This window comes from Nothobranchius furzeri, chromosome 17 (genome assembly GCF_043380555.1).
Source record: "Nothobranchius furzeri strain GRZ-AD chromosome 17, NfurGRZ-RIMD1, whole genome shotgun sequence".
Taxonomy (NCBI): domain Eukaryota; kingdom Metazoa; phylum Chordata; class Actinopteri; order Cyprinodontiformes; family Nothobranchiidae; genus Nothobranchius; species Nothobranchius furzeri.
The window spans coordinates 41,842,654-41,854,133 of NC_091757.1; the positions used below are offsets into that span (position 1 = coordinate 41,842,654).

Genomic DNA, 11,480 nt, shown 5'->3' on the forward strand with positions numbered 1-11,480 from the left:
AGAAGCAAAAATCCCACTGATTTAGTGATCAGGTACCTTTTATGCCGAAGACGACTCCCATTTACATCCAGGCGCGCCAAAAAAACACGTCAGCGAATGTCATCAATACAAGAAAAAGAAAGCTTGCATCGGTGTTTGGTTTCATATCTCCGCTTTTGACTTAATATATATGCTCAACTTTACCAACGAATGCACACTAAGGCATGTCCTGTTATTGTAAATAAAATGCAGATTTCCGTTTAAAGCTGTCCGTATGAAAACAGCTCCAGGATTCTACTATCTAATATGAAAAAAGGTGATTTGATCGACTATCAACCTGCGTTTTGTAGCTTTTAGGTAAATAAGTAGTCTAATATTTAAAAAATTGCACGTAAACATACTAAGGCAAAGATTTTTAAAAATATTTACTTTCGTATTGATTAAATTAATGTTTAATTTAGTCCATTCGGAATCATTTCTCCCCATTTTCTTTGCTCTGGTACAATCCAACAACCGGAACTAGTGCAACTACTTCCGGGTGGTTGTTACGGACGCTTTCTAGCTACGGAACAAACAAAAACACTGTACTCTGGCTGTATAACGGGTATATTTACTCAGCCTAATCGTAAAATTAATTATTTTTTTCCCCCAGAAACGACTAAAGCTGACAGAACGCGGTTGTTTGTTTCCCAGTGAAGAGTCCCATTTAATGACAACGAGATTTACGCGTCACAGTGATGAATATGTTCATTTTATCATTTTATTTTACAAACTACTGATGAAGATCAACAAAGACATGCTGGAACTGACGATAGCCTAATTTTCTCTGGGTGTTTAAATGGATTAACACGGAATGGATTAGCAGGGAACTCGTGAAAGGTAAAACAATGCATTAGGTTCTGTTTTGACTGTTCTTCCACACACACCGCGTCATGTTTAAGTATCAGATGTATCAGAAATTTGCTACAGTTTGTGAATGAAGCAGACATGTTAGAATTACATGAGTAATTTCTTGGGCTCTTTAAATCAGAGTGCTGGCCACATTTGTGTTCATTAATCAACTTGTATTAATAAAAAGTGTTTTTCATATTCACTTGTAAATTCATTTTATACTACTAATTAAATGCTGTTTTACTTAGACTCTTTTTTAAATTTGCAACCTTTTAATACTTTTCCGATAATTTTGTGTTGGCTTATCACGTTTGTCAGGGTCCCTGAAAATCAAGTTGAAATAAGCAATCAACTTTCTCATTGGCATTCTTGGGGTGGGTGGATGGATGGATGAATAAATGGATAGATAGATCTGGGAAAAAGACCATAACTATGTTATAGAGGATGGCTAGCCTCATTAATAAATGCCAGCTGCTTTTTTAGAATCTTCCTCTCTGCAACCACCACAACAGACTCTACCTCTAACCATGGAGCCAGCACATGTGATCAGTCTCTCCTTTGTTTTTTATATCCCTCTCTTTGGTGCTTTAGAAATTAGATGGTGAAATTCTAGGATTTAAAAAGCCTGACAGATCTACTTCACACTGTCACTTAACATTCATGGACTCACCCATCTTGACCCATCTAGGCTGTTTTTGTTTTAGCATCCAGCAAACAGCAGAAAATGTCTCGACTAGTGCATTAGCAACTCCACCGCTCAGCAGAATTTATTCAGGCTTGTGCTGTTTGTGGAGATAACACATCCATGTCACAGAGCAAATGGAGTCAGTGGTAGAGTCGCTTTGCTGTTATCCAATCCGAGCCAAGATGACCAAATATCAGGAAGTAAGACTCCAAATCCTACCGTGTTAATCTCTCCTCTTGTGTGGCATTCTGCTAGTTCCTGAAACAAATGCATCTCAAAATAAAAATGCATTAAACAGTTATTTTTGCATTTTATATCAATGCCAGCGCTTCCCTCTCTCCAGCCACTTGGGCCAGCTCTTTCGGGGGAATCCCATCATTCCCTGGCCACCCGAGAAACATAGTCCCTTCAGCGTGTCTTGGGTCATCCTTAGTTTTCCTCCCACTTGGACGTGCCCAGAATACCTCACCAGGGAGGTGTCCAGGAAGCATCTTAATCAGATGCCTGAGCCACCTCAGCTGGCTCCTCTTCTTGTGGAGGAGCAGCTGATCTACTTCGAGCCCCTCCCGGATGACCGAGCTTCTCTCCCTATCTCTAAGGGAGAGCCCATGCAGCCACCCTGTAGAGAAAACTCATTTTGGCTGCTTTTATCCGTAATCTCGTTCTTTCGGTCGCTACCCAAAGCTTATGACCATAGGTGAGGGTAGGATTGTAGATCGACTGATAAATAAAGAGCTACGCCTTCCAGCTCAGCTCTCTCTGCATGACAGACCAGTACAACACCAGCATCACTGCAGATGCAGCACCAATCTGCCTGCCGATGTTGCTCTCCATCTTTCCCTCACTCATGAACAAGACCCCGAGATACTTCGTGCTTGACCTGGAGAAGTCATTCTACCCTTTTCTGACTCCAGACCATGGTCTCAGCCAAGTGCTGAGGAGAGGGAAGTCTGGGCCCCTCTGTTTAGGCTGCTGCTCCCACAACCCGACTCCAGATAAGCATACGAAAATTAATGGATGGATGGATCATTGCCATTGGTTTATTGAACATACACTCCGTGTAGATAGTTGAACTGTTACAATTCTAATGTATACACATGTTTTATTTTGATGTAGTCTCAGTTAATCACGTCTGCATTTGTTACAGCAATCCAGGCTTGTTTCAGCTCAATGAATCAACAGTTTCATGCAAGATATTTAAAAAAAATGATATTGCAAAGAAAATAATGACCAGCAGCATGTTGTGAATTTCTGCACACGGACATCAACACCGGGAGAAACATCAATCAATCAATCAAATTTATTTATAAAGCGCTTTTCAAACAAAGTGCTACTCAAATTGCTTTACAAAATGACCCCAGATTCCCATAACAGGTTAAAAACATTAACAGACATATGCAAGCACACGCACACACACACACACACACACACACACACACAGACTCACACACACACACACACACACACACACACACACACACACACACACACACGCACGCACGCACGCACGCACACACACACACACACACACACACACACACACACACACACACACACACACACACACAAGTAAAAATTATATCCTAAATCTTCCACCTGACATGATCAAGAAGAAAATCTGTTAATGACAATGTGAAGTAGCTAGGCAGCTTGGTAGAACAGCAGTAGTGAATCCCAGCCCTTAATTCCCTGGGGAACACATGAGATAGTTTTCAGCACTGTTTTGATCATAGGAAATGCACCTGTTTAATTTAGGATGTTTTTGTAACAGGGCTGTTAAGGTACTCCCTTTAAAATAATGTTGACTTTAGCTTGACACACTCTAAGTGGTTTTAAAGCTGCAGCCTGGGGGATATTCTGCTAAATATTTCAGGACAAACTCATTACTGTAAATGGGGCTCTGTGTTAGCCTAGCTGGGGAAGACAGGCAGCAGCAAGAGAGATAATGCAATGATGTGTGTGTATGTGTTTCTGCAAAGCTGGGTTTCTCCTGCTCTAAAAGTGGTGCGGCTGATGTCTTTGGCAGGCAGCGCCTCAGTGCCTGGCCCAGTTGTCCCTGTTGCAAGTCTTTGAAACACGCAGGGGCTCGTCTAACATCTGCTTTCTAAAGAGCTAATGACAAGACAATGGAGACTAGATGATTTAAAGTACTGCACTAATGAGGCCCCGTGTGCTTTCTGGTGAATCCTAACCCCCGTGCACTCACATACACACACTCATGCTTTAGGATAAGTTGGCAGATCAGGATGTAGACACCCAACAGACGTGTAAATGTGGACATGCAAACCCTCTGTCCATCTGTCTGCGAGTCCCTTTTAACCCTAAAGATCCATGTGATGTTCTGGACACTGCTGAAACACACACACACACACACACACACACACACACACACACACACACACACACACACACACACACACACACACACACACACACACACACACACACACATCTCAGTTCACATAATAATAATGGTGACTTCCTTATCTGCAGGCTGAGAAATCGTCCTCCCGTTAGCGGTAAGACGGTGCTTAGACCCCCTTCTCAGACAGTAGCGCAGGGGGAGCATGATGACGAGGGTAAGTGCTAAGAGAGAGAAGAAGAGAAGGAAAAATAATAAAGGACAAGCTTAACTGCTGAGGCTGTCAGCAGAGGAAAATAATATTTGTCCAGCTGGACAGGCCTCCCTTTGTGCAGACTAAATGAATGTTGAGCTTCCTGTCTACCCTGTCAGGGAGAGTGGCGTCGACTGTATGCTGCTGCAGAAGAAGCAGAGCTGTGTGCAGGGAGCTGTTTGGAGTTTGACAAGGATTATTAAAATCAGAGCAGATGACGAGGAAGGAGCGAGAGGCAGAGTGTGAGAAAGCCAAATTGACATAGACACTCTCCATTACCTTCCACTTGACTCACTGATGACAATGTTGATATGAGACCCAGCAGTGCGGCACCAACATGGGATTGGTTGTTAGCATGAGCGTTAAGCACCATGGGGGTAGGAGGGGAGGACCTCAGATCTGGAAGAGACCTATGGAGATGAGTTGTTTATTTAAAGTCTTGACTGAATCATCTCACTTTGTTGGTTATTTGTTTTGAGATGACTTTTTTCTCCTTTCCCTGCAACTTTCCCTTGTCAGAATGAAGAGTTGGGGAGAGACAGAGTCCATGCATTTTGATCAAGGGTGCTCTTAGTGCAAATTATTATGTGAGGAAATTAAACATGGGAGGGGTACTGGAACAAAGCTTTTTGTAGATGATGAGTTGTTTTGTTTCAGGTGCTCCAGGTGAATTGATTTGTGCCTTCTAATAAACTTGCTGAATGAGAAAATACCACATGGGTGCAGCTGTCATCTGTACAAAGTGTGTGTGTTCCTTGACAGACAGCTGTGATGATGATACACTCTTGATCTGAGGGATTTCAATACATTAGTGCAATCCTGACACAGGTGATGGTTTTGACACTATTTACTTCACGGTGATGATTTGGGCTCTTTTGCAGGGCATCATGGAGTGGCCTGGAGATTTTCCTGAAGACCATGCCTTTGTGGAGCTTGTGGTTCCAGGAGGTTCGAGTGATTTGGATTTCGAACAATTTCTCAAAGACACAGATGAGAAACCCAGTCTCAGTGCCATCAGGTCAGTCGCAGAAGGAAAGGGACATGCCTCATACGACATATTGATGTTTATAACTTTTAGTAAATAAAGTTAAACATTGTGAAACACTGTAATGTGGGTTTAACCAAATAATTATGAGCAGTTTGTCTGAGGCATCATTTGTTTCTTTTATGGATGAAACTACAGGAAATATAGAGCTTTATTATTTAGAATTGTGCAAAATTCACATTTAGCATTAGTTTGTGTCTCTACTGCCTCTATAAACACCCCAAACATGAAAACACCCTGTCCATTAGTTTTCTGACAGTATTTGGTTTTGGAAATGATGTGCCTCAAACAAGTCATTTCAAAAAGTCCCCGTTTGTGATGTCACAAATGGGGAAAGTAGAGTACAACCACGTCTCACGTGCAAGAGAGAGCTCCGAGCCCTTTCTGGATATCGAGGTTCTTAGCTTATAGCAGCCTGAGCCACTTTTTTTCTTAAAGGGACAGAGCCCTGAAACGACTCATTCTGTAAGGTGCTGAACATGTCAAGGATAAAATTGCTTTATGTGAAAGGGATTTAGTGCAAAGAATTTCATGGATCTACCTTGAAACCATTATAACTTAAGAAAAAAGTCATAATATGTCCTCTGTCATACGCGCCGGTGGACGAAGCGGAGACAAGGTGAGGATCCAACGCGGGTGGAACAAACAGGCAGGCAAGTGGGAACGATTAACACAGGTTTATTAAGCACGCTGACACTGGAACAATGAACCGACACAAGACACAGAACAGAAGGGGTTTAAATACAGGAGGACCGGGAGTTAAGGTGATTGGGAAAACGAGAGGCAGGTGGGAGTAATAAACGAGACAAAGCTGAACCAAACAGGGAGACAGGACAGGGTGTGACATCCTCTTTAAAAACCATCAGAGATCCCAAATAGTTTTGTGGCTGAGAAATTAATTAAAATAAACAATTTGTCACTGATACGATTCAGTATCAGCTGCATATTGCTAACCCAAGTCAAAATGCTGCGAAACCCAAATTTGGCTACTTAAAACATGCATTCTACATGTTTGCTTTTCATAAACTTTCTAATTTTTCATGTTTGAAATTCTTTCATTTAATCATCTTACAGATTTCAGTGATGCACATTACTCATTTCTAGTTTAACCAAGATGGCTGTTGTCTAGCATGTTTTAATTGTTTCTCTGCTCAAACACCTGATTTTAATCAGCAGGTGATTCACAGCCTTCTGCACAGCCTCATGAGCTGCAGAACAGATGATTCAACTATTGAATCAGAAGTGTTGGAGCAGGGAGGCCGCTCAAACATGCTGGATAGCGGCCCTCCAATACCGTGACTCCCCTCCCCTGGTCTAAGAATACACACCTGTAGGTGTTTTCTTTTTAGACATGAGCATGTGTTTCCCACAGAAGGACAGTCCTCGTTGGGTTTTCCACACAATGAGGTACTGCTGCAGTGGCTAGCAAAGATACAATAGAAGAATCAGTCAAATAATTATAACATTAACTGAAAAGAGTGTAAATAAATGAACAGAAAGGGAAAAATGGATCTTGTTGCTTGTTGACTTTAAACCAACCACTGTTCTGCAGCTTGTTCTCTTCTGGTCCTGCTGGACCTAACTGCAGCCTTTGACACTGTTGACCATCACCTGCTACTGGATATGCTGAGAGACTGGGTAGGCCTATCAGGATCTGCTCTGGAGTGGTTCTCCTCAATCTGTCTGTGTTCCTTCTCTGTGGCTGTCTCCAAGTTTCGGTCCTCCACCACCTCCCTCACCCATGGTGTCCCACAAGGTTTTATTGCAGGGACCTCTACTCTTCCTCCGTTATCTGCTTCTTCTTCAGCACATCCTGAGCTCCTTTAAAGGATCTCCAACTAGAGCCCTGCACTGGCCTAAAATCTGAGCCCGTGTCCGGCCCGGCCCGAGGGGGTGGAGCCCCAGCCCAACCTGGCCCGAAAAGGTTTTCAGGATTCTCTGGCCCGGCCCGAGTCTGAGCCTGACTTTTTTTTAACCAACTAAATGAAAACAAAGTGCGTCAATCCTGACCAGTGTGTTAAAAGACGTGCAGGATCCGATCAATTTGTTTTTCCCTCGTTTACTGTCACGGAGATAACGGCGCACAGGCTCTGGTGTTAATCAAGTTAAATTTGATCTCTTTCAAACAATTTTCACAAGAAAACAAAACAGTCAAAAGCAGGGCTTGTGTTGACTGGATAGTTCCCGTATTTGACGGTTTATTTTGACGGAGAAAGAATAGAAAGAATCACCCCGACGCATGCAGACGAACTGACATTTTATTCGTTACACGCATCGCAGATGTAGCTAAAAGATTCCCATCTGAACATCTGAGCTGCTCAGCGCAGCTCGCTGTCAGCGCATATGTGCACAGCGAGGCGAGCTGAAGTTGTGGAGATTGGCTTGGAGCGCATCGCAGAACTAGAGCGCATGCGGGAAGGTTCCTCCCACTGAAGCGAGTGTTTTCCAAACCCTGTCTCTCAGAGAGACTTGTCACTTAGAAAATGTTCCCTGATTATGAAACTTTGGCTGAATAGTGCTTGTTCCTGTCTCCAATTTGGCGACACATCCATGAGCCGTCTGAGGAGAAGCCCAGAATCTGACATATTCAGCTCAGAAAGTGCCGATATGATTACGCACAAGCGTGACCCGTCAACCCAGTCTCACAGTAAGACTGGGTTGGGCCTGTTCAGGTTTACTCAGACAATCTTTACATAGAATTGACTTACAGATATAAAATTAATTCAGTAAAATATAAAGCATTTTATTTAAATATCCATTCATTATTTTACAAGCACAGAGAGCCGCATCAGATGGATGGAAGAGCCGTGGGTTGTGACATGTTTTCTCCAGGACCAGAGAGGATGCAAACTCAATACATCTCTTTTATTGTGAGGTAATAATTTCTCAGAGTTTTGCGGTTGCGGGCGGGAGTAGACTTGCACGCTGCAGGTGCTGGCGGGAGTGTAACACACACGTTGCAGTTGCAGGCGGTAATGGTCAGAAATTCAGCGGGAGCGGGATGAAGAAAACAGTCCCGCGCAGGGCTCTACTGCTGCGTTTGTGTTTCAATTTTTTAAATGAATTCGATTACAAATAAAGGCGCCCGGCCCGGCCCGTGTCCAAGGTAACTGCACAGTCGTTGGCCCGAAGCCCGGCCCGAGGGCCTAGGGCTTCAGTGCAGGGCTCTATCTCCAACCATCTTTATGCAGATGACATCCAACTGTACATCTCCTTTAAGCCCCATGAGATGTCTAAGCTGCAGCTGTTACACACCTGCTTTGACTCAGTTAAAAGCTGGATGGCTGGGAGCTTTCTACAGCTGAATGAAGATGAGACTGAGATCGTCATCTGTGCCCACAACCTGGTTCCCAAAGTCAGAGATTCTCTAGGTCAGTTTTCCTGTCACCCCAAACCCTATGTCAGGAAGCTTGGTGTGACCTTTGACCCAGCTCACACCCTGGATTCTCATGTCAGTTCTCTTGTTCGCTCTTCCTTCTTCCATCTCAGGAACATTGCTAAGCTGAGTCCCATTCTGTCCTGCTCTGAACTTGAGACAGTTATCTACACCTTCATCTCCTCACACTTAGACTACTGTAACTCTCTTTTCACGTGTCTGAGCAGAACCTCCCTGAACCGTCTACAGGTGGTTCAGAATGCCTGTGCTCGGCCTCTGACCAAGTCCTCCAAACACACCCACATCACCCCGCTTCTCCTCCAGCTTCACTGGCTGCCAGTCAACTTCAGGGTTCATTTCAAGATCCTGGTTCTGGTCTATAGGGCCTTACATGGACAAGCACCATCTTACATTGGTGATCTTCTCAATCCCTACACCCCCAGCAGGTCCCTGAGGTCCAGTGATCAAAGCCTACTGGTTGTGCAGCACCAGGCTAAAGACCAAAGGTGACAGATCATTTGCTGCTGTGGCCCCCCGACTCTGGAACTCTCTCCCCCTGAGCCTGAAATCAGTGGACTCAGTGGTCTCCTTTAAAATGCAGCTGAAAACTCACCTGTTCAAGCTGGCTTTTGCGTGACCTTCATCACCACCTTCTCCTTATCCTGCTCTTTCCTATTCCGCCTTTCCCGAGATCCACTGATTAACCTCTTTTCTATTCATTTTCTCTGTCCTTTTCCTTACATTTTATAATTACTATTTTAAATAAATTTGCCAAGGTAAACAATTTTTTTAATAACTTAAAAAAATCTGTTTTGTATTTTAACTTTGTTCTTGTGAATCGCCTTGTGATTTTTATCTTGAGAGGCTCTCTCTCTCTCTCTCTCTCTCTCTCTCTCTCTCTCTCTCTCTCTCTCTCTCTCTCTCTCTCTCTCTCTCTATATATATATATATATATATATATATATATACATATACATACATACATATATACTGTATATATTTCTTTCTTTCTTTCTTGCTTGTGATCTTCATTTCACCGAAATTCTTATTTGCATTCAAATATAAGTCACCTCTGCTGACTCGGGGTTGCTAAGAGAATTAGTTTTAATTAGCTTCAAGGTTGGGACATTTGGTTGAACTGACCTATATTCATCTTAAACCTTGTCTTCTAATGCTTCTAAGATCAAGGCAAATACTCTCGGAACTCAGTTTTATTCGATTTTATTCACTTTTCCCATCATGTGTAATGGTAGAAAGCAGTTTTTTGTGTGTGTGAGACATATGCATCTGTCTTTGCAGATAGATGCATATAATATAAGAGTACGAATAGATTGGTAAAGCAGTGAGATGGGCACACACACACACACACACACACACACACACACACACACACACACACACACACACACACACACACACACACACACACACACACACACACACACAAATCTACATTTCAGATGTTTATTGTTTGTAGCGTTGTGAGGCTGAGGGCAGATGTTGAAGGACAGGCTAAATGTAGCAAATGAACAAAGCCTCACTTTGGCACCATTAATGTCTGAGACTCATCCCTTCTTCACTCTCTCTCTCGCTATCTCTCTTTCTTGCTATCTCCCTCCCCCTTTCCTTTTTTCTTTCTTTCCTCCTTCTAAATGGGAACATAATAATTGAAGATTCCACATCTTGAAACGAAAACCCTTGGGAAGGTAATTCAAGGCTTATTACCGAAGGCCAGGCCATTTTTCTGCTTTCTAAGCATTAAAGGGTTATTTTGTGTTCCTGCAGATGGGCGGGGGATAACCATTATGAGAACAAAGCATACAGATAATGGAGAATGGGGCTAAAAATAAGGCAATCCTCATCTCGCCACAGGGACCCACTGGTCAGTATCTCTATCAGACTGCAACTTCTTCCTAGACTACTTTCTATGTGGAACAGACCAGGCAAATAAACTCCTCAGAGGCTTCTCTTTCACCTCAACCAGGGTGGGCTCCTTGCACACACACACACACACACACACACACACACACACACACACACACACACACACACACACACACACACACACACACACACACACACACACACACACACACACACACACACACACACACACATTATAATGTCTGCAGCTCACTCAGCTGCCGTCCAACTGACTTATCAGTGTCTGGGACAAATTACGGAAGCAGAGGAGAGGAAAGGCAAACTGGGAGATTTGAGGAACTGGAGTCACCAACACCCATGGAGAGCTTCAACCTGCTTTTCGTGTCAGAGTGACTGAGGCCTGTTCTCGGATGTCGGAGATCTGCTCCCTAATTGAAGGAGATTAAGATAGTCTGACAACAAAGCTGGCGCCTCCAAATTGAAACGCTGTAATCCATTAATTTCCATCAGGTGGGACAGTGCGGTGTTGGCAGGAGTTGAGCAGGATGGGGTGGGCCACCAGGAAAAGACCTCTAATGAAGTGTCAGTGCAGGCGTGGGGACTTAAAATCCTTCCAGTTCATGCTGACGAAGCAAATAGCTCTTTCTAATCACCTGACAATTTTGATTAGGATGCAGTATCAAATAAATTTTTACTATTTGAATTTTGAATTTGTGAAACAAAGGCCAGCCTGAGCTTGTCTTAGTAGAGTGCCTTGCAAGGTTCATTCTCAGGTAACAATTACACTAATCTTGAGTCCGTGCAGTGTAATATCTGATTTTGTGTTTAGTGGCGCGTGTTTGAAGTCAGTTTATCAGCTGAATCAGTTCTCTTGTATCATTGGCCTGGCTGGGTGGCTATAGGGTACTAAGTGGGCGACAGTCTGGGCCAAGATGGTATTTGTTTTCAGCCGGTTTATTCAAGCCTATTCCCTCCTTATCCTCCTAACAGAATGGAACCCTTTGA

At 43.4% G+C, this 11,480-nt stretch overlaps 2 protein-coding genes across 6 annotated transcripts in view; one reads left to right on the plus strand and one right to left on the minus strand.

Annotated features, from left to right (window-relative positions):
* The window catches only part of slf1 (SMC5-SMC6 complex localization factor 1), a 43,483-nt gene extending 43,042 nt beyond the window's left edge, over positions 1 to 441 (minus strand). For both annotated transcript variants that reach the window (XM_015972422.3, XM_015972420.3), the window contains exon 1: positions 37 to 441. The gene's annotated coding sequence lies outside the window, so the exon portion shown is untranslated. The remainder of the gene's footprint in view (positions 1 to 36) is intronic.
* Positions 1 to 11,480, plus strand: part of kiaa0825 (KIAA0825 ortholog) — a 204,770-nt gene that overhangs the window by 38,160 nt on the left and 155,130 nt on the right. For 2 of the 4 annotated variants that reach the window (XM_070546078.1, XM_070546080.1), the window contains one exon: positions 5,052 to 5,188. In XM_070546078.1, the coding sequence (XP_070402179.1) occupies positions 5,052 to 5,188 (137 nt within the window). Of the gene's footprint in view, positions 1 to 446; positions 859 to 3,949; positions 4,413 to 5,051; positions 5,189 to 11,480 lie in introns of those variants that run through there. The other 2 variants (XM_015972418.3, XM_070546079.1) reach the window with 2 other exon arrangements.